The sequence below is a fragment of the Geotrypetes seraphini genome, chromosome 16 (assembly GCF_902459505.1).
Source record: "Geotrypetes seraphini chromosome 16, aGeoSer1.1, whole genome shotgun sequence".
Taxonomy (NCBI): Eukaryota; Metazoa; Chordata; class Amphibia; order Gymnophiona; family Dermophiidae; genus Geotrypetes; species Geotrypetes seraphini.
The window spans coordinates 32733434-32759661 of NC_047099.1; the positions used below are offsets into that span (position 1 = coordinate 32733434).

At 47.1% G+C, this 26228-nt stretch overlaps 1 protein-coding gene across 9 annotated transcripts in view; it reads right to left on the minus strand.

The window, feature by feature from the left end:
* The window catches only part of SRRT (serrate, RNA effector molecule), a 124313-nt gene that overhangs the window by 60762 nt on the left and 37323 nt on the right, over positions 1 to 26228 (minus strand). For 7 of the 9 annotated variants that reach the window (XM_033924559.1, XM_033924557.1, XM_033924556.1 and 4 more), the window contains 5 exons: positions 23219 to 23388; positions 17731 to 17906; positions 12484 to 12585; positions 11885 to 12005; positions 9393 to 9529 (listed from right to left, as the gene is read on the minus strand). In XM_033924559.1, the coding sequence (XP_033780450.1) occupies positions 9393 to 9529; positions 11885 to 12005; positions 12484 to 12585; positions 17731 to 17906; positions 23219 to 23388 (706 nt within the window). The remainder of the gene's footprint in view (positions 1 to 9392; positions 9530 to 11884; positions 12006 to 12483; positions 12586 to 17730; positions 17907 to 23218; positions 23389 to 26228) is intronic. The other 2 variants (XM_033924562.1, XM_033924555.1) reach the window with 1 other exon arrangement.

Genomic DNA, 26228 nt, shown 5'->3' on the forward strand with positions numbered 1-26228 from the left:
GGGAAAATAGGCTATGCCACACACAATATGTCAAAGAGGAAAGCTTATGCACAAAAATGGTTGTTGTTTTTTGTGTACATATGCCAGCAAAAATTAGAGGAAGCATTGATAGGAGTCAACAGATCACAATGATTGAGGATGCTGAAGCCATCACATTTATCCATACTTGGAAAAAGTGAAGGCGTCTGCTCAATATTGGAGGTACTAAAGCACCCACAGAGGTCCCAGGCCATGATAAACGGTAATCTGCAGCACAGAAGTATAGAAAGGGACATATAGATAGGAGTGTGTGACGAAGTGGTTAGAGCTACAGCCTCAGCACCCTGAGATTGTGGGTTCAAAGCCTGCACTGCTCCTTGTGATCCTGGGTAAGTCACTTAATTCTGCCTTTGGGACAGATAGGGAAAATGCTCGAAGTACTTGTATATAAACCACTTTGAGTGTGGTTGTAAAACTACAAAAAGGCAGTATACAAGTCCCAATCCTTATCAATCTTATGCTGTGAAGAATAAAACACACCATAATAGAGATCTAGAGATTACTATACACAAAATGGAGGGAAAAAAGTCTCAGAAGTCCATCATCTTTGTGCCTTATTTTTGGACTAAAAAAATGGGAGCATATTACCCCCTTTCTATCAAAAACTTCATTGGTTCATGTGGCATTATCATATGATACAGTATTATTTGGCATGTCTATGAGAGTTAAGAGCCAAATATCTTCCAAAAATAAGGAGAAATTAGGTTCTTACCTGCTAATTTACTTTCTTTTAGCTTCTCCAGACCAGTAGAGGTTAACTTTACGATTGGGTATATATCTAATCATGACCAGCAGGTGGAGACTGAAAACAAAAACTTTGGGACAGTATATCCTAGCCCCTCCTCTCTATTTCCCTCAGTCTGCCGAATAGCCAAGCAGAACCAAGAACTGGAAAACAACAGAGAGAAAAAACAATACTCCGAAAGGAGTAACAAATAACATACCCAAAAATGCTGTTGGAAAATGCAGAGGAGAAATTCCCGAAGGAAGAAGGTCCCCACAGCTCGCCAGCTAAGCCAGCCGAGCCACAGCCGCTGTTCTTCAATTCTCCCCGGCCCTAGAAAAATACTAGAACCCGCAGCAAAAACCAAAAACTGCCCGCGCAACAGCCCCAACAACAACAACAACAGACAGGGTGGGGACCTCTACTGGTCTGGAGAAGCTAAAAGAAAGTAAATTAGCAGGTAAGAACCTAATTTCTCCTTCTTTAGCACTCTCCAGACCAGTAGAGGTTAACTTTACGATTGGGACGTACCAAAGCAGTCCCTCTCACGGGCGGGACCCCCGAAGGGCCGATACCAGAACACGCTCACCGAACACCGCGTCCCGACGCGCCTGAACATCTACCCGATAATGCCGAACAAATGAATGCAAGGAGGACCAAACCGCAGCCTTACAAATATCCACCGGAGGCACGAGCGACGACTCAGCCCAAGAAGCCGCCTGACCCCTAGTGGAATGAGCCTTGAGAAACTCCGGAACCGGCTTCTGACTCAGAAGATAAGCGGAAGCAATCATCTCCTTGATCCAACGCGCAATAGTAGCCTTAGAAGCGCCAGCCCCCCGACGAGGACCCGCCAAAAGCACAAAGAGATGATCGGAGCTCCGAAAATCCCGGGTCCGCTGCACATAAGCATGGAGGACCCGACCGACATCCAACTTGCGCAGCTGCCGTTGCTCAGAAGAGCCCTCCCGACCACCCAAGACCGGGAGAACCACCGATTGATTGACATGAAAAGGAGAAACAACCTTCGGCAGAAAGGAAGGAACAGGCCGCAAGACGACCCGCTCCCTAGACAACTCCAAGAAGGGAGCCCTACAAGAGAAAGCCTGCAGCTCAGAAATACTCCTAGCAGAAGTAATGGCCACCAAAAAGACCGCCTTCAAAGTAAGGTCCTTCAAAGAACAGTCGTCCAAGGGCTCGAAAGGCGGGCGCACCAAAACAGAGAGAACCAGATTAAGATCCCAAGAGGGAACCGAGGGCCGTAGGGGAGGCCTAAGCAACTTGGCCGCCCGCAGAAACCGAATCACATCAGGAAGAGCCGATAAACGCTGACCTGACACCAACCCTCGAAAGGTCGACAGGGCCGCAAGATGAACCCGGAGAGAAGACCAAGCCAGGCCTCTATCCAGGCCATCCTGCAAGAACTCTAGAATGTTAGGCAGAGAAGCGCGAAAAGAGGTCACTCCCCGCGCCCGACACCATTCCTCAAAGAGACGCCAAACCCGCACATAAGCCCGAGAGGTAGAAAGCCTCCGGGACCCCAACAGTGTAGCGATCACCTTGTCTGAATATCCCTTCTTGCTAAGGCGACCCCTTTCAAGAGCCACGCCGTAAGACAGAAGAGAGACGGGTCGAACAAGGGAATGGGACCCTGCATCAGAAGGTCGTCCGAGAGAGGCAGAGGAAGAGGAACCGCCACCAGGTGTCTCACCAGATCCGCATACCACGGACGTCGAGGCCAATCCGGAGCCACCAGCACCACCAAACCCGGATGGTGAACAATGCGAAGAAGCACTCTGCCCACCAGCGGCTAAGGAGGGAACACATACAACAGCCCCTCCGTTGGCCACGGCTGGACCAGAGCATCCAGACCCTCGGCCAGCCCTTCCCTGCGACGACTGAAGAAGCGGGGCACTTTGGCGTTGCCACTCGTGGCCATCAGGTCCATCAGGGGCTGCCCCCAATCTTGCACTATCAACCGAAACGCTCCGGCGCCGAGAAACCACTCTCCTGGATCCAGGAAGTGACGACTGAGGAAGTCTGCCTGAACATTTTCTACCCCGGCTATATGAGAAGCCGAGAGGTCCAGAAGATGGGACTCCGCCCAAACCATGAGCCGAGCCGCCTCCTGCGCCACAGGAGTGCTCTTGGTGCCCCCCTGACGATTGACATAAGCCACCGCCGTGGCATTGTCCGACAGGACTCTGACCGACTTGCCCAGCAAAAGGGAGTGGAAAGCTAACAGCGCCAGCCTGACCGCTCTGGTCTCCAACTCGTTGATCGACCAGGAGGCCTCCTCCGCGGACCAGGTGCCCCGAGTTGAGTGGCCCATAAACTGAGCCCCCCAACCGAGGAGACTCGCATCCGTAAGGAGCACCGTCCACTGCGGGAGATCCAGACCCACCCCCTGAACCAGGTGAGGGGTCCGGAGCCACCAGCGCAGACTGCAGCGCGCCAAGCCTCGCAGGGGAACCGGAACATCCAAATCTTGCCTCCGGGGAGACCACCTCCGGAGCAGAGCATACTGAAGAGGACGCATGTGGGCCCGCGCCCACCTCACCACGTCCAGGGACGCCGCCATTGACCCCAGGACTTGGAGGAAATCTCGCGCCCGAGGACCCCGGGACGCCAAAAGCAGGCGAATCTGAGATTGCAATTTGCTCACCCGGGCCTCTGGAAGGAAGACCTTCCCCAAGGAGATGTCGAACATAACCCCAAGGCACTCCAGACGCTGAGCCGGGACCAACCGACTCTTGGAAAGGTTGACCACCCAGCCCAGCGACCGGAGAAACTCCACCACCCGAGCCGTAACCCGGGAGCTCTCCTGCAACGACTTTGCCCGAATCAACCAGTCGTCCAGGTAGGGGAGAACCAGGATGCCCACCGACCGCAAGGCTGCCGCGACGACCACCATTACCGTGGTGAACGTCCGAGGAGCCGTGGCCAGACCAAAGGGAAGCGCACAGAACTGAAAGTGCCGCCCCAAGATCGCAAAGCGAAGGAAGTGCTGATGAGAGGCCCGAATTGGAACCTGCAAGTAGGCCTCCGTCAGATCGAGAGACATCCAGGATGGGCCGAAAGGTCCCCTCCTTTATGGCCACCACAAAGTAAATGGAGTACCTGCCGGTGCCCCACTCCGTAGGGGACACCGGCACCACTGCCTCGAGATCTAGCAAACGCTGAAGGGTCTGACGAAAAGCCTGCGTCTTCCATGGAGTCTGACATGGAGAAGCGAGGAAAAGGTCCGGCAGAGAGCGGGTAAACTCCAGAGCGTAACCGTCCCGCACCACCTCAAGGACCCACTGATCGGACGCGATCTCGGCCCATTTGGGGAAAAATTTGCGCAGCCGGGCCCCCATCGGAACCAAAGGGGGCGCCGGCAAGGAGTCATTGCGCAGGACGGGAAGCGGGGGAACCGGCGGAGGGATTCCCTGCCCCCCGACGGGCCCCCCGAAAGGGCTGCATGCGCTGGAAGAACCGACCCCGGGAAAAACCCTGAGCCGGGAAAGAAGCAGCCCCACGCCCCGGGCGATACTTGCGAAATTCCCGCAAACGCCCCCGGGCAGCCCCACACCTAGACGCAGGGCGGGCACGGTCCTCAGGCAGACGGGGCACCTTCGAGTCCGTCAGAGTCTGAATCAACTCATCTAATTCCTCTCCAAACAAAAAGACCCCCTAAAGGGAACTTTAGTAAACTTAGCTTTGGACGCAGAATCCGCCGCCCAAGCGCGCAGCCACAAAATACGCCGCGCGGCCATGCCATAGACTTAGCCGAAATCCGCACCAAGTCATAAAGAGCATCTGAGAGGAACGAGGCAGCCATCGCAATCTTCGCTACCTCCTGATCCACTAGAGACCAGTCATCAGACTCCCGATCCAGGACACGCTCAGCCCACCGAAACACGGCGCGAGCGACTAGCTCCCCACAAACAGCCGCCTGGACCCCAAAGGCAGAGACATCAAAATCATACTTAAGAAGAGTCTCTAACGCACGCGCCTCCGAGACCCTAAGAGCAGAACCGTCCATAACAGGCACGGTATGCCGCTTAGGAAGTGCCGAGACCACCGCGTTCCCCATTGGCGAAATTAAGGTAGCCCTACCTCCCTCCGGGACGGGATACCCAAGAGCCAAGGCGCACACCAAACGAAACTGCGCCCATAGGCCACTGCGCCAACACAAAATCCCGCAAATCCTGACGCACAGGAAAAGAGCGGGAACCAGGACAGACCCCCTGAAGCAGAGGGGCCCCCATACGCGGGGTCTCCGGCGGCGCCACTGCAAAAATGCAGCACCAAGGAGACCTGCTACACAGGTCTAAAAGCTCATCCCTCTGAATAAAAAAGCGCACCACGGACGCATCTGCTCTGGAAGACGGGAAACCCGCCGCCCCGCTGCCAACAGGCGTCCCCTCTAGAGGATCCTGGAAGCCCGCCAAAGCAGCCAGGTCCTCAACCAGGCCAACACGCTCCTCCGCCCACCAATTCGCAATCCAAGCCCCCCCGCGGGCGCTTGGATGAGGGAGGAGGAAGAGGGGACGCCAAACGAAAAGAGGGAGGCAAAGCCATAGGGGGCGCGGAGGGAAACCCCCCCCGAAACCCCCCAGGCGCACGTGGGACCCCCAAAAGTCCGCACAAAGAAAGAAAATAAATTGGGGGCAAAAAACCCCTGGGGGTCCCCAGGGACTCCCTGCCCCAGCAGGGGTCCATGCTGAAACCTGCCCCTGTGTTCGCCATACAGGGGGAAGGTCACCTGAGGTTGCAGACAAAATGGAGGGGCCAGACAAAGAAAATGGCGAAGTTCCCGCCAAAAATGCTCCCTCCATGGCCTGTAGCGGCTGAGAAGACTGAACAGTCCCAGCCGCTAAGACAGGCAAGTCGGCATCAGCTGTCAAAAAATCAGCTGAGAGGGAATCCTTCGGGGAATCCCTCCGTGGGCGGTTGTGGAAGACCGGGCTTCCCCACTGCTCCAAGCCGACTCGCGAGGCACCATCGGCGGGGAGCTCTGGGCGCCTGCAGCCGCTGCCGACGGAGCTCCACCACCTCACCGACCCAAACCGCCGAGTTCAGGCCGGCCGCGAGTGCCTCGCGGCTGGACTAAAATTGTGGCCTACTCCCCCGGAGAAGGGCACAATTGCTCCAGACGCGACCTAGCTATAAAAAAGTGCTGGTTACATGAAAAAATACAGTAAAATACAGTTTTCTGAAAGGGAAACAACCCTCCAGACCAGCACTACCTCAGGATTTTTTTTTTTTTTTTTTTTACAGAACAGACTCCACAGGCTCTCGAAGCAATATGCCTTGCTTGACTTAGGGGGCAAGGCTTACTGCTGAGGCTCCTCTAAAAAAATGTGGGGAGGTGGAGGAAGTGGGGGGAGGGACCCCGCTCGTGACCCGCCGGGTTTGACACCCCCGAGGTCGGACGGACCCCCAAACAGGGCCCGACCAAGCTCCGTCCGGCCAAAAACAGGGACAATAAACCCCTAAACAAATTCCAACAGCCCTACCAAGAGAGATGGGTACAGATCACTCAACACCTGCTGGAGACTGAAAGAAGACGAGGGAAATAGAGAAGGGAGGATAGTATATACTGTCCCAAAGTTTTGTTTTCAGTCTCCACCTGCTGGTCATGATTAGATATATACCCATTCGTAAAGTTAACCTCTACTGGTCTGGAGAGTGCTAAAGAATCCCTGTTTCTTTATTATTGACCACCACAATATCTGTCATTTTTATTTTAATGCCAGGCCAACTATATATCAGAACCATCTTTAATAAATCCTCTGCTGCATTAATGGATTTTCCATTACAATGTCATTATTCCATATATCACAGCAGACTTCCCCTTTTTTTTTTTCAATTAAAAATTATAAGGCATACAAAGTCACATTCCAACACACATCTTGCTTGCAGATCCATTCTAATTAATGTCCTCTTGCTTGTAGAATATACTTTCTCATTCTCAGTATCATATATAACTTATCTCCTTCAAACTGTTTTCCACAATCCTCCAACATTTCCTCAGTCTGTCTTTCCAATCAGCAAGTCAACTCAGTCCATCTATTCAACCACTGTCCTTTAAAAAGTCTGTAATATTGCATCTCATAGACTCTTACAGGCTACATTTCATTTGCCTCCTGACAAGATGGAACGTGGAATGTTTTTGAATCCAACTGCAGTCCTTCCTTCAGAATCCCATTAACTTTTTTAAACATATGAATTTCTCAAACAAAAATAAACATTACAACCAAGAAAGTAAATACTTTCATCCAGATCTCCTCTTAAGTAGCCACTGGTGATTCACACTGCTCCAGAAACTCCTTAAGTTTTGCTGCAGATTCAAAATTCAAAGTTTTATTCTTATAAGTGACCCGCATAATTGCCGGGTAGATGAGACCATATCTAGCTCCCAGACTTCTCAGCTGTGGTCTCAGGTCCAATAACTGCTTCCTCTTTTGTGCCGTTGCTCTAGCAAAGTCAGGAACGATGTAAATCTTAGAGTCCTGACATTTAAAATTTTTATTATCTTTGGCCAATTTAATTATTTCAGCTACCTGCTGATATCTCAGTAGCTTAAAAATCAGTGGACGTGGTCCTCCTTTCTGGCTGCTTGTCAATCTCGTTGGGACCCTGTGCGCGCGTTCGATTTCCAACGGAAATTTATTTTTTATCGGGAGCACCTTTGGCAAAAAATTGAGCAAAAATCCAATCGGATCCGACTGTTCAATTCCCTCTGGGACCCCAAGCACCCTTAAATTGCTCCTTCGTTCCCTATTAGATAAATCTTCCAGCTCCCTTTTCAGCGCTTCAATTTCTTTACTGTGTTCCTTATGCTGTACACTTTCCTCCTCACACTTTTCCACTCGTTTCTCTATTTGGTCCACTTTCAATTCCATCACTTACAGTTTATTTGACAAACACACCACCTCTTCCTTTACTTCTTTTATACTTTTAGCACATTCTAAAACTATTTCTTTTACTGCCTGAATTTCCTTCATTATGTCTTTATTTTCTACATCCTCCGGCGGCAACGGAACTGACAGCGGAGAAGCCATATCAAGTTTTGACCGCTTCACACTTCCTGAGCCGCTTCCTGCTGTCAAATTTTTATTTTGCTTACCCAAAGCCATAATCAATCTCCAATTCACTTTTCAGAGCAAAATTTGAAATTTTTCCCGACTATATTATCTGTCAGTTAGCTTGCCTTCACAGAGCTACTCCATTACCCAGCCATCTTCGTCCGCTCCAAAGCCACGCCCCCCATTTTAACTGATTCTTAATTTATGTATTTTAATTTTGATTGTTTTTATTAAGTCATTTCAATTTTTATTGATTGTATGTATTTTTATCTTGTTGTGAACCACTTTGAACCTTTATTATTATTATATGCTGCTAACATATCAGGACTGGCAATCATTCATAAGCAAAAAAAAAAAAAAATCTCATCCATTCATAACATACAAAATATTCAAAATGTACTAAAACAGTTAATCACGTGTAAACATGGCAAAATATTCGTCAGCAAGTGCTTAAAGAGATAAGTGCTTGCAGAAGATTATTTTGCCATGTTTATGTTTATTAAAATTTGATATCCCACAATTTGCAACAATCAATGCGGCTTACAAAACACAAGAAAATCAGTTAAAACAAGAAAAGAACACCTTTATCAATAGGAAAGACCTATTTAGTACATTTTGTATGTTATGAATGGAGGGGTTTTTATTTATTCTCGCTTATGAATGATTGCCAGTCCTGATATATGTTAGCAGCATACATATGTAAAATATAATTGCACAAGGAGGCTTTTTTTTCTCCATTTTGTGTATGGTAATCTATAGATCTCTATTTTGGTGTGTTTCCTTGATTTATTGAGATCCCTCTATTTTTGGATTGCATGAAGAATAAGTCTACATAAAGCACAACAAGCAGCTTGGAAAAGAAACGGCTGAGGGGAGATATGATTGAAGTCTAAAAAATCATGAGTGGAGTAGAACAGGTACAAGTGGATTAATTTTTTACTCCGTCAAAAATTACAAAGACTAGGAGACACTTGAAGTTACAGGAAATACTTTTAAAACTAATAGGAGGAAAATTTTTTCACTCGGAGAATAGTTAAACTCTGGAACGCGTTGCCAGAGGATGTGGTAAGAATGGATAACGTAGCTGGGTTTAAGAAAGGTTTGGACAAGTTCCTGGAGGAAAAGTCCATAGTCTGTTTTTGAGAAAGACACGGGGGAAGCCACTGCACTCTGTATTTCCTCTGATCATCTGCATATTGTAACTCGCTGAACGTCCAGCTCCCTTGATTGTAAACCGCCTAGAAGTCGCAAGATTGTGGCGGTATAGAAGAATAAAGTTATTATTATTATTATTATTATATCAAAACTACAAATATAAGTATATTCACCCAGAGTAAATCAAGCAGTATCTTTTTCCCCTTGCCAAGAAACACACCCAGGTGTGAGGGAGTGTCTCTCAAGTTGCTGACACTAGTATGCATGAAAGGATCTGATTCTCTCTTTAATCTCATACATCTTGACAACCCAAATCAACAAGAAGTACTCTATGAGATGAACCGGGCTGTTATTAAGCTGGTTGTTTGATTTATGGGAGAGCTCTGGCCTGTACTCACTGCTATGATTTCAGCTCGTGAAATGTTTGGAGCAATATTTCGCATGAAGAGGGAACAGGTCCGGTGCAAAGGGCGGGGTTTGACCTCATCAGGCTTCTCCTTTGGCTTTTCCTCTTCCTTCTTCTCCTTTGAGTCTCCTGTAGTGAGAAAAGGGCACTACTGAGCTAAGTGAATCATGGATTTTTCTCCCTCATTCCAAAATGTTGGGTGGTCTACATCTGTTCAAGGCTTTGTACAAATTTCATTAGCAATTATCCTCCCCACCACCACCACTTCACACAGTCCACTTTCAATGAAAACACAACCTTGTTAGGAAAGCGAAGTTACTTACCTGTAACAGGTGTCCTCCGTAGACAGCAGGGAAATGCAGCCACACTTGTTGAAGTTCATGGACTGAGCCTGCCTGGCAGTTGACGCAGTAGGCTCAGTCAGAGACTTCACCATTAAGTGGGGCTGCATATCCCCTGCCTGTCTCCAGAGAAAGCAAAGTTGTTAACCTGTAACAGGTGTTCTCCGTAGACAGCAGGGGAATGCAGCCACACTTAATTGGTGAAGTCTCTGACTAAGCATATTGTGTCAACCACCAGGCAGGCTAAGTCCAGGGACTTCAACAAGTGTGGCTGCATTACCCTGCTTGTCTTCGGATAATAACTGATCTTTCACTTCTGAGCCCATAACATATACTCAGTCTTCCATACATCATAATTAGTGATACAAATTCAGCACTTAGGGCAAGTTCTCTCATATTTGACTCTCTCCTCCAATTCTCCATATAATAAATCACAGCTCTGCTGCATATTTGGATCTTAACACCAAAGGAAATCTCCTTACCTTTCACCGTTAAAAGGTCAGGGTAAAGAAGATAGGCCAGTGAGGGATGCAGTCCTCACCTTGGACCATCCAGAAAAAAACTAAAAACTATACTTTTCAAGAAATTCCTGAAAAAGCCCTAACCTCATGTACTCTCAACAACACTAAAATAGACAAAGGATCTACCCTTTACTATCATAGCAAGGACAATTTATAGTTTATAAATCTTCTGTTAAGCCTCCTTGTTCTTAACTACCAAAGAAATATCAAAAGATCTACTCTCTACCACTCTAGCAAATCTATTGTTCTCCAATTGTAAACCTGTTTATAAATCTTTTGTAAGCCGCCTTGAACCGCAAGGTAATGGCGGAATAGAAATCCCTAATGTAATGTAATGACCCCACGGCACTTGTTCAGCACTACCATGTGAAGACAGGTTCTCTTCCGACACCTGCCAGGAGTGCTACAGAGGCAGAATGTATGACTCTTGATGGGAGAAAATCTCAACCATCTCTCAAAAGCAACAGTTAAATGCTAGAATCCAGGGATGGAGACAACTGCAATAAGCAGTCAATGATTATTGCTTTGAGAGCAAGGCTTAATTTCAGTGCTGGGGAGAGGGAGCAGTATACAGATTGTGAAAAATTGCAGGCAGACCTTAGGAAATTGGAAAACTGGGCATCCGTGTGGCAGATGAAATTTTATGTGGACAAACGCAAAGTGGGAAAAATAACCCAAATCACAGTTACCGGATGCTAGGGTCACCTTGAGGGTTAGCGCCCAAGAAAAGGATCTGGAAGTCATCGTAAACAAAACGATGAAACCTTCTGCCCAATGTGCAGTGGTGGCCAAAAAAGCAAACTTGATGTTAGGAATTATTAAAAAAGGGATGGTTAACAAGACTAAGAATGTTATAATGCTCCGGTATCGCTCCATGGAGCGACTTCACCTGGAATATTGACATTCATTCTGGTCTCATTATCTCAAGAAAGATATAGTGGCACTAGAAAAGGTTCAAAGAAGAGCAACCAAGATAATAAAGGGGATGGAACTCCTCTCGTATGAGGAAAGACTAAAACGGTTAGGGCTCTTCAGTTTGGAAAAGAGATGGCTGAGAGGAGAGATGATTAAAGTCTACAAAATCCTGAGTGGAGTAGAATGTGTACAAGTGGATCGATCTTTCACTCTGTCAAAAATTACAAAGACTAGAGGACACTCGAAGTTACAGGGAAATACTTTTAAAACCAATAGGAAGAAATATTTTTTCACTCAGAGAATAGTTAAGCTCTGGAACATGTTGCCAGAGGATGTGGTAAGAACGGATAGCGTAGTTGGATTTAAGAAAGGTTTGGACAAGTTCCTGGAGGAAACGTCCATAGTCTGTTATTGAGAAAGACACGGGGGAAGCCACTGCTTGCCCTGTATTGGTAGCATGGAATATTGCTACTCCTTGGGTTTTGGCCAGGTACTAGTGAACTGGAATGGCCACCGTGAGAATGGGCTACTGGGCTTGATGGACTACTGGTCTGACTCAGTAAGGCTATTCTTATGTTCTTATGATATAAAAAAGGAGAAGAAAACATTGGTAGCTGCAAATGAAGACTCATAGCACCCAAAAGAAGAGGAAGAGAAAACCGCCAGGTCCAAAAAAAAATACCCCTATCCTTTAATGAAAACATTACCTGCACTTTCCTTCTCATCAGCTGGCTTCCCACTTTCTGACTCAGACTCTGACTCAGAGGCACTGCCTTCATCTTCACTGTCATCCCCACTCCGTTTCCGTTTCTTCTTTTTATTCGCCTGCTTGGAGAGGAATAAGTGGTAAAATAATATACACTTCAAATGAGAAATTCCCATATCCTCATCCTTGGGCACCTTGATCATTTATTATTTTTCTAGGAAACAAGGCTACTGCAACATATAGAAGTGACTGGTAATTAGTTATGCAAATGACATCTTCGTATGTAGACATTTTGTCCCTTTTATGCACTCTACACATAGTTTTAGAAAGAAATATTCAAAGACCATTTTTTAAAATGTGTATAAGGCTTTCAGATCAGTGATTTAATATACCCTGATGCCAAAATAGTTTTTTATAGGTATTTCAATATCTATTATTCACAATAAAATGCGATACATTTTCATCGTTTTTAAAAGTTTTTTTTCTGTCCTTCGAGATTTTACTCTCTTCATTACTCTATATTCTTAGTTGTAAAACCTTGCGTCCTTGTCACCGGGTATTGTTTTAAACTTGACTGCTGTGTAACACATGGACACCTACCTTCTTGGGCTCCTTCTCCGGCTCCTCTTTTGGGGCAGTCTTCTTCTCCTCCTCCTCTTCTGCCTTCTTCGGTTTCTCTTCTGCAGGCTCCTCGCTCTCTGCCTATGGTTAAGGAGACATGATGAGGAAGAGACAAACTGTTTCTATTAAATCACTATGTATGGATTCTGCCAGCATTCATGCCTTTAAAAATGGCTGGACCCCTCCTCTCCACCCACTTTATTTCAAGTTTCAAGTTTATTAAAAGATTTTTTAAACCACCTAATCAAATATCTAAGTGGTTTACAATGTAGTAATACACAGACAAAATGTACATAATTATAAAAACAGATAAAAACAGGGGGTACTGGAAGAGAATCCAAGTATAAAAAAATAACAAACAAAAACACTAACATACGGACCTATGCAAACAATAGGGAAGTGGGGAAGAACTACAATTTTTATAGAAACGGTAAAACATAAAAGGAAAGCACAGTAGGCTAGGGTAAGATAGCAGTTTATTTTATATTTTAAATTTTCAAAATTTACGAATTTAAGATTTTTAAAATTTTAAAATATTAAAATATTGAAATATTAAAATATGCCCTTAAAAGGGCAGTTATTGTCCAAAGGCGTCTTGGAACAAAAAAGTTTTCAGTTTTGCTTTGAATTGTTTTAAGTCTAGTTTTCATGAACCCAGGTAATTTATATATAGTAGACACCCTCAGTGGAATGAAAGATTAGGTTCTTATCTTGCTAAGCTTCTTTCTGTTAGAAGACATAGGATTCTGTACCATAGCTGTTGTTTCCCATCAGTTGCGAATCTGCAGAAGGGTGTCACTCACAAACTCTGAATGCCCCCCATTCCAAGGAGGAGAACAGCTCCTTCTTCAGTTAGTACCAAATTAATTGAACATCAATGAAACAGAAGAGAAGGAGGGGTACGGGGAACTTCCTCGGCAACAAACCATATTCTATTCTGTAACTTATGATAAAAGAACAATGATTAATAACAATTAACAATTTAACATGGAACAATAAATTACGCTAAAAGGAAAGATTTATAAACTATAAAGGGACTTTACCTCATGCAAAATTGTAATTTCTTTAATAAGACATTAACTATTTTTTTCCGAGGCCCTCCAAGTACTGACAAATCAAAAATGTAGCCCTGCAAAGGGTTTCAGTTTGAGACCACTGCTGTAGATTGTCTCTGTTAAATCTTAGATACTGAGGAGGTCCCTAGACAGACAATGGCAACGTCCAAGGCAGGAATCAGGCAAATCAAAGTTCTGCACAGGGTGAGCCATACAGAATCCTATCTATATCGTCTAACAGAAAGATGACTAGCAAGGTAAGAACCTAATCTTTCATTCTCTCGCAAAGACATAGGATTCTGTACCATAGCTGATGTACCAAAGCAATGCCAGGCATCTAGGGAGGGACAGTACCGAGGACCCAAAAGCAGCATCTTCACGAGCTGCCACATCCATTTTGTAAAAAATCGTAAAAGTGTGGAGAGCAGACCAAGTAGATGTTCTACAAATTTCATCAGGCAAACAGCCCGAGACTCTACTCAGGAAGCAACCACACTTCTAGTTGAAGGTGCTGTGATTGAGATAGGGGCTGTTTACCACAGGCAATATAGGAACATGAAATTACTATGTGAATCCATTTGGCAATCAAAGACCTGGAAGCTGGCTTGCCTCATCTCAATTGGCTGGTTAGCACAGAAAGGTGGTCAGAGAGCCAGGAATCATTAGTCCTCTCCAGACAATGAAGTAGGACTCTATGCATATCCAGCATCTGCAAAATTCTGTCCTGTTTTGCTACCCATAGGGTGAAAGGAAGGTAAACAAATCTCCTGATTGATAAGGAAGGCAAAAACCATCTTCAGTAGAAAGGAAGGTACCGTCTGCAAAGAAACATCTGACTCTGTAAACCTGAGGAAGGGTTCTCTACAGAAAAGGGCCTGTAACTCAAGATCCAATTCACTGAGACTACAGCAACCAAAAACATGGTCTTAACCATAAGATCCAAGAGAGATGCGTCCAGCAGGGGCTCATACAGAGCCCGAAATAGACCCTTCAGAATAAAATTAAAGTCCCAAGATGGGAACGGCCTAAATGGTGGAGGATGCAATCTGAGCGCCCCCTCATAATTCTAGTGACGTCTGGGCAAGATGTCAGAGACTGCATGCCTCTCCAAGCCTTAAAGCACAAGAAGCCAGCTACCTATACCTTGAAAGACAAAACTGTTAGGCCCTTTTCAAGGCCGGCTTGCAGGAATGATAGAATCACAGAATGGGTGCCCTCTCAGGCTCTACCTCCTCCGTGGTGCACCATAATTGGAAAGCCTTCCAGGTCTTCACATAAGCCGCAAACATTGCAAGCTTCTTTGCTCTAAAAAGAGTCTTAACAACAACCTCTGAGTAACTCTTACGAGATAGGGTCATGTGCTCAAAAGCCATGCCATAAGACCTCTGTGCAGCAGCCTTCCATCTCTGTCTCCCATCCCCCTGTGCAGCAGCCTTTCTTCCATCCATCCATCCCCCTGTGCAGCCTTCCATCTCTCCCTCCCATCCTCCTGTGCAGCACCTCCCGACAACCCCCCCCCCTCAATGAGATCTGACATACTGGCTTCAAGTCTCTCACAGCAGCAGCAGCAGCAACGGTGGACAACCGTTAAACGCAGCACTGTGAACAGGCCGTTTGCGGTCTGCTGTGCCAGGGCTTCTCTCTGCCGCGTCATCAGTCACCCAGCAGAGGGAAGGACCCGGCGGGGAAGGCAATAGCAGCCTGTTCAGAGTGCTGCTTCTACCGGCCACTCACTGCTGCTTAAGGAGGCAGCCCAGAGGTATGACAGTTTTCTCATTATTGGCAGCCTTAACTCGCTGCTCTGTCGGCTCAGGCCTTCCTCTCTGCCGGGTCCCACCTACTTCCTGTTTCCGCAAAGGCAAGACTTGGCAGAAAGGAAGGTCTGACACCGGCAGAGCAGTGAAGTTCCCAGACCATGACACCACTGGCCCTGGGAGCACCCTCTTATGGTCTGCACCCAGGGAAGACCGCCCCCATGTCCCCCCTCCCCGGTATTCCACTGGAGTCACCCATCTACTGTCTGATCCAGAGCATCTGGCGGGCAGAAACAGAGCAAGCCAAAGCCTTACTTATGACTCTGATTATGTCAGAGAGAGCATCAGCCACATAATTTACTCTCTCCATAATCATGTGGGGACAAGCGTACCCCCAGCTACAAAGGACTAGTTTGCAATCTTGTATGACAGGGCCATGCCACGAAGGAGGCAGATGCTGCAGCTTTGATAACCAAAGTCAGCGCTTCAAACTGTCTTTTAAGGACCATGTCCACCTTAAGGTCCTGTGCCTTCTTCAGCATTACTCCTCCCTCACTAGGAAGGGAAGTACGCTTAGTCACTTGCGCTACTGCGGAATCCATTTTTGGCTGTGAAAATAGCTGTTGGAAGTCCGGAACCATAAGACACAGCCTAGACATAGCTTTGGCTACCTTTAGAGAGCCTTCAGGCGACTCCCATTGGTCAGTGACTAAGGAGCAAGAAAAAAGGTAGTCTGTGCATTAGTATTGCTCATAATGGAACACAGAGGTGGAGGGCTGTTGGGGATAAAGCTTAAACGCAGAGAGGTTATCAGAAATGACATGTGAAACCGACGCTGATTTAAAAAGGTGACGCACTGAGGGATCATCACCGTGATCCACAGCCGCCCCTGCCTCCTGACCTCCAGACACCGAAAGGGATCTCAAATCATCCACAGACGCAGTGGAGCCTTGTGACAAGGGCATGGAAAGAGACTTCCAAGCATCCCATTTTTGCTCCAAAGAGTCACTGACACTAGGAGCCAGCATGGCATGAGGTGGAGACACCTGCTTGAGACATGGATCCCCCCTGAGGTGGAGTCAGCATGCTCACAGGCAGCGCAGCACTTCCCAGGCCCATTAAGTAGGCTTTCCACAAAGGACTGACAAAAGTGGAAAAAATTCTTGCACTGGAGGCCCCAAGGACCACTGCAAGATCTCAGACTGGGGAATGAAGGCCGCCTCCACCACCACGCACTTACGTTTCACCCCCTTATTGTGTGTGGCCTCTGAATAGGATCTCTTCCCCACAGACTGGGTTTCTGGGGTTCCAATGCCCTGGAAGAGAGGCTGAGCTTGATGCTCTCGCCCCTTTCTCCCATGCCCCAAGGCCGCTCATCAGCCAGTAAATCTGTACAGAAAATGCAGGTCTTGGGGCGAGACTGGCTTGGGGCATCCATTACAGATGATCCCTAAGCAAAACAAGAAGTTCTGAGGCAGAAAAAAAGCACACTGAAAAAAACATTGCTAAAAATCCAAAATGGCCACTGCCAGAAAATTTGCATCATAAACAGCCCTTGGGAGCTCAAATGAAAAATAAAAAAATGTTGAAAATGATGTTTTTGAGGAAGGAGAATCTGACTAACCCCAGAAACTGTCAAATCTGTCTTTTTCAGACCCCCCCCCCACACACACAATTTTCCCCATAGGGAAATGCCAGTAACAAGTCCACCACTGGAAATCTGACTGCTAGTCAGGCAGACCCTGACCATGGACTCCCAACCCCCCAAAATCCACATGACATGTCAGGGGGAGACACTTCACAGCCAATTCCCCGATACCCAGAGGGTTGTTACACAGGAGCCCAACTGCCTGTGCTCAAGCCTCATAAATCAGCAGGTGAGCAAGCTTCTAGGGGAATCAATCCCAAGCTCATGAAAGGACACAAAGCAGGCTGGCTCCACAGGAACTCTAAGAGAATAACCTGGGAGCACGATTGTGTCTTTTATCCAGCAGATTAAGCCCGAGAAGGGAAACTATGAGCATCAAAGCCATGCAGGAAAATTGAGGACAGTATAAATACCCCAAAATAATAAAAGAAAGAAGAGCATGCCTTCTGAGTTCACTTGCACAAGGAAAAACTGAAGAGGGAGCTGTTCTCCACTGCAGAAGGGGAGGAGTTCAGAGTTTCTGAGCGGCGCCCTTCTGCAGATTCGCAACTAACGAGAAGCAACAGCTATGGTACAATATCCAATGTCTGCTACAGAAGATTGCTTTAAAGCTCCGAATTTGTAGCAGTTGAACTAAATGAGTTTTTACTAGAATTATATAGCGGAAAGCGCAAAAGGAAGGCATAGATCACATCAAACTGCTTAGCACTATGAACCTGATGACACAAACTGAAGAAAGGGAGCCCATGGATCTTCTCAGTCCTCTCACCTTCTTATTCTCCTTGTTCTCCTCCTTCTCTTCTTTCTCTGGAGCTTTCTTTTCAGCATCTGGTGGACGTGCCTCCTCCTTCTTCCCCGCTTCAGCTTTCTCCTGCTTCTCCTCTTCCTCCTCCATATCTAGGATCTTCATGTCATGCTCGGTGCCCCCTTCCATCTTTATCACAGCTGAAGCAGAGAAGGGCACCCCGCGGGGGGAGAGGGGTAAAGTTACTTACAACATGGAAAAATACACATGATGAATGAGCGTTCTTGTTGGCCATAGTTACTGAAACAGTATTTTTTTTCTCCCTGATGCAGGAAGGAGGCAACAGAGAAGGAGAAATTAGGTTCTTACCTGCTAATTTTCTTTATTTTAGACTATCCAGACCGGTATAGATCTTACTGATGGGTAATAGCTCATCATGACCAGCAGGTAGAGACTGAGACCAAACTGACCCTTTCACTATCCATCAGTCCTCCAAATAGCCAAGCAGAACTAAGGAAAAAAACTAAGTAGAAAACAAGAACAACGCTCCAACAGAATCAACAACTAATATATAGGAATGTTGTTGGAAAAAAAGCCACAGCTTGCCAGCTACACCAGCCGAGCCACAACCGCTGTTCTTAGATCTCCCAGGCCCTAGAAAAATACTAGAACTCGCAGAAAAAGCAAAATCTTCATGCAAAAAAACCCGAAGAACAAACGACAACAGACGGTGGAGTCTTATACTGGTCTGGAGAGTCTAAAAGAAAGAAAATTAGCAGATAAGAACCTAATTTCTCCTTCTTTAGTAACCTCTCCAGACCAGTACAGATCTTACTGATGGGATGTACCAAAGCAGTATCCATCATGGGTGGACCCCCGAACACATTCACCGAACACCACGTCCTGATGTGCCTGAACGTCCACACGGTAGTGTCGCACAAAGAAGGAATGCAAAGACCAAACCGCAGCTTTACAGATATCCACTGGAAGCACAACAGAAGACTCAGCCCAAGAAGCTGCCTGACCCCGAGTGGAATGAGCCTTCAGAAATTCCAGAACCGGCTTCTTCTGAATAAAGAATGCGGAAGTGATAGCCTCCTTGATCCAGTGTGCAATGGTAGCCTTAGAAGCGCCATCCCCCTTACGAGGACCCACTAAAAGGACAAAGAGATAATCCGACTTCTGGAACTCCTGGGTCTGCTGAACATCAGAGCGAAGGACCTGACAGACATCCAACTTGCGTAACTGCTTCTGCTCTGGAGAGCCCTCCATACATCCCAACACCAGGAGGACTACAGACTGATTGACATGAAAAGGCGAAAAAACATCTTTGGCAGAAAAGATGGAACAGGCCGCAAAACCACACGCTCCTGAGAAAATTCCAGGAAGGGAGGCCTACAAGAGAAAGCCTGCAGCTCAGAAACGCGTCTCACAAAAGTAATAGCCACCAAAAAGACCGCCTTCAGTGTAAGGTCCTTCAAGAAGCAGGAACCTAAGGGCTCAAAAAGAGAGCACACAAACACGGACAGGAACAGATTGAGATCCCAAGACAGAACTAAAGGCTGCAGAAATTTGGCTGCCCTCAAAAAACGAACCATGTCCAGCAGAGAGGCCGAGCGCTGCCCCTGCAGCAACCTGCAAAAGGCAGACAAGGCCGCAAGCTGAACCCAGAGAGAAGACCAGCAATGCCAGACGAATGACTCTTGTCTCCAGAACATTGATCGACGAAGACGCCTGCTCCGGAGACCAACTGCCCTGCACCGAGCGACCAAGACATTGAGCTCCCCAGACGAGTAGACTGGAGTCCATGATAAGAACTGTCCACTGGGGCTGATCCAGATTCACTCCATGCACCAGACTGGAAGACTGCAGCCACCAGCGGAGATTGCAGCAAACCAACCCACCAAAGAGGAACGGGAGAGTCCATATCATGCACCTGGGGCAACCACCACCGAAGCACAGCATGCTGAAGTGGGCGCATGTGAGCTCGGGCCCACTGAACCACGTCCAGTAAAGCCGCCATCGACCCCAGAACCTGGAGAAAACCCTCTAGCCTGAGAACATCAGGAAGCCATCAGAAGGTGAATCCGAGACTGCAACTTGACCACATGGGACTCCGGCAGGAAGACCTTCCACAAGCCGGTGTCGAAAAGAACCCCCCAGGTACTCCAGGTGCTGAGACGGAGCCAAACGGCTCTTGGATAGATTGACAACCCATCCCAGCGACTGCAGGAACTCCACAACCCGAGTCATAACACGGGCGCTCTCCTGAAATGGCTTGGCGTGGATCAACCAGACATCAAGATAGGGGTGAACTAGAATGCCTTCTTTGCACAAAGCTGCCGCCATGACCACCATGATCTTGGTGAACATCCGGGGAGCCTTGGCCAGACCAAAGGGAAGCACACAAAACTTATAGTGCCGGTCTAAGATCGCAAAGCGCAGGAACCGCTGATGAGATGTCCTAAACGGAACATGCAAGTAGTCCTCTGTCAGATTGAGAGAGGTCAGAAATTCCTCCAGTTGAACAGCCAGAATGACCAACTGTAGGGTCTCCATGTGAAAAAAACAGAACTCACAGAGCCCTGTTGACCCCCTTCCAATCCAAGATGGGCCGAATAGTTCCTTCTTTCTTGGGCACCGCAAAGTAAATGGAGTACTGGCCGGAGACACGGGCACAACCGCTTTGAGATCTAGCAATCTTTGCAGTATCTGGCGAAAAGCTCACTTCTTCCAAGCCACTAGATAAGGAGAGGCAAAAAAACGATCTGGCAGAGTGTGGGAAAACTCCAGCGCAAAACTGTCCCGAATCACCTCCAGGATCTACTGATCTGACGTGATCCTGGCCCAACCCTGGTAAAAATCCCGCAACCAAGCGCCCACTGGAACCAAGGGAGGTGGTGGCAAGGAGTTTAAGAAGGGATTGGACAATTTTCTGAAGGAAAAGGGGATAGAGGGGTATAGATAGAGGACTACTACACAGGTCCTGGACCTGTTGGGCCCCCGCGCATGTGGACTGCTGGGCACAATGGACCTCTGGTCTGACCCAGCAGAGGCACTTATGTTCTTATTGGGTGGACTGGGTGGCAGAGGAGCCGGCGGAAAAATCATGTCCCCCCAACGGGCCCCCCTGAAAGGACTACATATGCTGAAAGAAGCGACCCCGGGACACCCCAGTGGCTGGGAAAAAAGCAATCCCTTGACCAGGGCGATATCTGCGGAACTCACGCAAACACTCCCGATCAGTGCCACCCTGCGTAGTTGGACAGGCATGATCCTCAGACAGGCGGGGCACTTTAGAGTCTGTCAAAGTCTGAACCAACTTGTCCAAATCCTTTCCAAACAAAAAGGGAAATTTTGTCAATTTAGTCTTAGATACCGCATCAGCTGCCCAAGTACGAAGCCACCCCGAGCGACATAGACTTGGCCAATGTCCGCAACAAGTCAAACAGGGCATCCGAGAGATAAGAGGCAGCCTTTTCAATTTTCACCACCTCCTGATCCACCAAGGACCAGTCATCAGACTCACAGTCAAGGAAACGCCCGAGCGACAAGACCACCACACCTGGACACCTAAGGCAGACAAATCAAAATTTTGCTTAAGAACCTCCAACTTATACTTCTCAGAGTCTCATAAAGCAGAGCCGCCCTCTACGGGCATGATATGCTGCTTGGCGATAGCCGAAACCACCGCGTTCACCACTGGCGACTTCAACGTATCCCTATCCCCTTTCGGAATGGGATACACACAAGCCATGGAGTGCGCAAAATGAAAAGGCGCACATCTTCTACTGTGCCAGGACAATATCCCGAATATCTTGATGTACAGGAAAGAAGTGGGATGTAGATCGGATCCCCCGAAGCAGAGGGTCTACCACACGCGGGGGTCTCCTGCGTCTCCTCCTCGAAGTGCAATCAGTTCCGGGAGCTCGTCCTGCTGAACAATGTGCACCACAGATGCATCCTCGCCGGTAGATGGAGCCGCAAAGGCCCCACTACCAGCATCCATCCCCCCGAGAGGATCCTGGAAGTCTCCTAGAAGGTCCAGGTCCTAATCCACTGAAAACTGCTCCTCAGAAACAAAGTCCTCGTCCCAAGCCACCAGCAACTGCTTGGACAAGGGAAGAGGGGGGGGGGACACGACTGGCACTGAAGGGGGCTGAACCGGGGCGGAAACAGGACCCCCAGCCGCCTGAAAATAAGCCTTGCATAAGGCAAAAATAAAATCAGGGGAAAAACCCCCTGGCAGTCCAATGGGACTCCCTGCAAAAGCAGAGGACCAACTAGAAACCTGCCCCTGTCTTTCCAAGACAGGGGGAAGGTCACCTGAGGCTGCAGACAAAATGGAGATGCTTCAGACCGGCACTGCCTCAGGATTAATTTTTTTCACAGAACAGACTCCACGGCTCTCAAAGCTATATGCCTTGCCTGTATTGGTGGCAAGGTTTACAGCTGAGGCACCTCTACAAAATTTGGGGAAGGTGGGAGGGACCCAGCATGAGACCTGCCGGGTGTGACATCCCCGAGGTCAGATGGACTCCCCAAACAAGGCCCGTCCAAGCTCAGTCCAGCACCAGAACGGGGACAAGGAGTCCTGAACAAAACCCAACAGCCCTAACCAGGGGAGATGGGTACAGCTAACCAAGATCAGCACCTGCTGGAGATTGAGAGAAGACTGATGAATAGTGAAAGGATCAGCTATTAAGTACTATAACCGAGTTTGCTCTCAGTCTCCACCTGCTGGTCATGATGAGCTATTACCCATCAGTAAGATCTATACCAGTCTGGAGAGTTTTCTAAAGAAAAAATAAAGCGTTATTTACTAAAAGAGGCAGGCAGTTTTCTGATCTCCTTCAGACTTGATGTCCTCCGGCTCACAAACATTGCTTTCATGCTGCTTGGGAGACTGATAATGAGAATCGGAATAGTGAGGGGGACTCGCAGGGATATGGCATTACTCAAGAGGGTTCAGAGGAGAGCGAAGTGTCTGATAAAGGGGATGGAAAAACTTTCATACGCTGAGAGATTGGAGAAACTGGGTCTCTTTTCCCTGGAGAAGAGGAGACTTAGAGGGGATATGATAGAGACTTACAAGATCATGAAGGGCATAGAGATAGTAGAGAGGGACAGATTCTTCAAACTTTCGAAAAATAAAAGAACAAGAGGGCATTCAGAAAAGTTGAAAGGGGACAGATTCAAAACGAATGCTAGGAAGTTCTTCTTTACCCAACGTGTGGTGGACACCTGGAATGCGCTTCCAGAGAGCGTAATAGGGCAGAGTACGGTACTGGGGTTCAAGAAGGGATTGGACAATTTCCTGCTGGAAAAGGGGATAGAAGGGTATAGATAGAGGATTACTGCACAGGTCCTGGACCTGTTGGGCCGCTGCGTGAGCAGACTGCTGGGCACGATGGACCTCAGGTCTGACCCAGCGGAGGCATTGCTTATGTTCTTATAACAAAGTCTTGGGTGTGGACAGGTGTTGGGGGGGGGGAGGGCAACCCTCACATACCTGCGTCAAATAGCTTGACAATCGCATTGGCTTTCTCGATGTCCAGTGTTAGTGTATCAAACCAGTTGTTATCCATCAGGTACATGTACACTCCCAGTCGGTTACGCAGGGCACTGTGGACCTCCTGCTTCCGCTTGCCCACCTCATCCGGGTGATATCGGGAGCGGAACCTTTAGGCCATGAAAACCAAGAAGGAAGACCACAAAATCAAACCACAGAGACAGAAAGGAAAATATACAATAGCAGCCAAAACAAAGAATGGCCCTTTTTAGTCCTAACCCTCCTTTCCACTCTCCAAAGCAGCATGCAATCTACTCTTTGCAGTCCTACTAGGTACTTGTGACCCGAATTGGCCACTTTTGGAAACCTTTGGTCTGACCAACTTATATTCTGAAATGTTCAGAGGTACAACATGATAAACAGAGAAGGCGTATCAGATTAAAAGAAATGAGGCAAAAAACAAATCACTGATATAACAGTAGGGGGTTGTTGTTTTTTTTTGTTAAGATCATCATAACCTCAAAGGTAACCTAAGCTATTATGTAATAAAACAGGGACCTATGTAAGCCATGATAGACTTAGACTGACTGCACAGATTATTCAAAGAAAAATGTTGTACAAAAGCTTTTGAGACTGCAGTTCTCCAATTATTACTTAAAGTACCAATTTCCACTGGTCTGATAAACAATATTATGATCTCCCCACCCCAAAGGACCCCCCCAAGGATAATAAAACAAGCCCATGTGCATCCTCTAAAGCATAACAGTTTAAAAGAACTCCAGACAATCAGTGGGCAGGATGTCCCAGCACTACTCCCATGGGGTTAAGTAGCATTGCAAAAGAAATAGTTCTCACCACTTCTGTGGAAAACCCCCATATGCCCACCCCACTTTACATCCCAAAATACATATAAATCAAGAGCATATAATCAGCATCTCACAAGTATCATCAGCTTTTATAAATAAGTAGAGAGAGAAGAAATTAAAGTTCTCCAGAATTCCACATTTACCTTCAATATTCTGCGAATTTTAGGTGGTTTCAGATATATAACAAGTACAGTGCCTCTTACTTTAACACCTCCAGCCTCCAACTGGCGTTTCAGGATTTCTTCAGAAATTTTTTATGGGTTTTTTTTAAAACAAAAATCTGGACATTTGGTGCATTTTCATTTTTTTGGTGTATTTTCCAACCTGCCTGACTATGCCCTACAAACTTTTGTTCACTAAACACCGCATTGTGCGCGGCGTGTGTTCTGACTGAGCTAAAAAAAATACAAAAGAAAAAAAAAAAAGAAAAAAAAAATATTAGCACCAAAGTCACAGATAGACAAGTGCTCCATGGCTTTCGTGGATGGCCAGAAAAAGGTGCTTCAAAGGGCACGGAGTCCTGAGTCTGGTTCTTGAGGGGAAAAGAGGGTTTTGGTTAAGAATCAGATATCCACAGAGCACATCACACAACGGCGGCAGCACACAGTAAGCTGACAGGAAGACAGGGAGAGGGGCTTGAGGTCAAGCATACAGTATGCAAACAGGGTCTAAGGATTTTGCATGAGCTGGTGAGGGCACCCCAAGGACTTTATCACAGAGGTTGCAAGGAAAGGAATGGGTTGCCCTGAAGAATCAGTGAAGTGTGTACAAGGATGGGAGAAGGGAGAAGATGGAAGGTGGAAGCCTGATGATTCACCATATGGTGTGCAGGAACTGGGAGGGCCTAAGGATTCAGTACAGAGGGTGCAAGGGCAGGTGGAATCCAAAGCATAAAGGATGTAGAGGGGGGGTGGGGCCTGACAATCAACTAGAGAGGGTGCAGAAGCAGGCTGAAACCTAAGGATATAGCACACAGGATGAGGCAGAGGTCCAGAAGATACATCACAAAGGATGTGAGGTTGGGAGAGCCAGAAAATACAGGATAGAGTGTACAAGGAATGGAAGAGGACCTGAGAAGATAGCACAGAGTTTTAGGGAACTGGGGTGGAGCTTAGGGAATTCCATCCATGACAGGGTAGACTCACCCTTGCTAATCCTCTCCTTTAAGAATTTTAAAAGACAAGCTTGACTTCTATATATTACACATGTGGTTATAGAGAAGGCCGATGGGACCACAGATTTACATATTATAGCAGAGCAAAACAGTGGAACAAAATTGACTTCTTAGAATACCACTTAGAACCCTAGAATTATCTGACAGGGCTTGGCTTTATTTATTTCCCACCACAGCTCCTTTTGACTCTGGGCAAGTCGCTTAAACCTTCACTGCCCCAGGTACAAAATAAGTACCTGTACAAAATATGTAAATCAGTTTGGTTGTAACCACAGAAAGGCAGTATACCTTCCCCCTTCCCTAAAGGACAATCTCTTTCCCTCCCTTTCTCAGATCCAACATTTTTTTCCTTTCCTCCCTCTTTTCTTCCTCCTGGTCAATTATCTCTTTCTTACTTTTTCGAGATCCAGTCTCTCTCTCCCCTCAACCCCCTTGAGCAGCAACACAAACTTGATGGGGAACAGCACAAAACTCTTCTTGTGATTGTTGGAGCTCCCTGCATGTGTTACAGCTTCATTAGTGGCCTCTTGTTTTGCCCTCCCCTGCACCTAGGGTTTAGCATCTGCTCCCCCTCGATCTCTCCTGTTGGTGGTCATCTGTTGGTCCCTGGAAATGGCAGGGTTGCATATATGCTGCCTGTGGCCTACTCCAAAGCATTCCCTTTGGCCTGCCCCACCTCCTCTGACATTATTACTTCCTGTTTCTGTCTGAGCTGGATGGGCTAGAGGGAAAGCTTTGAACCAGACTGCAGGCAGCATATGTGCAATGCTACTACTGGCAAGGATCAACAGAAGGATACCTTTAAGGTATGGGTGATGTTGAATCTCAGATGGGGGGAAATATCAGATTGAGCCAGGACAGGGGTTGGGAGTGGAAAGTAGAAGAGATGTTAACTGCGATTAATGATTAATCACAGAATTAACTGCAATTAAAATGCAGCCCTAGTGAAAATTAATACAGGAAATGCTAT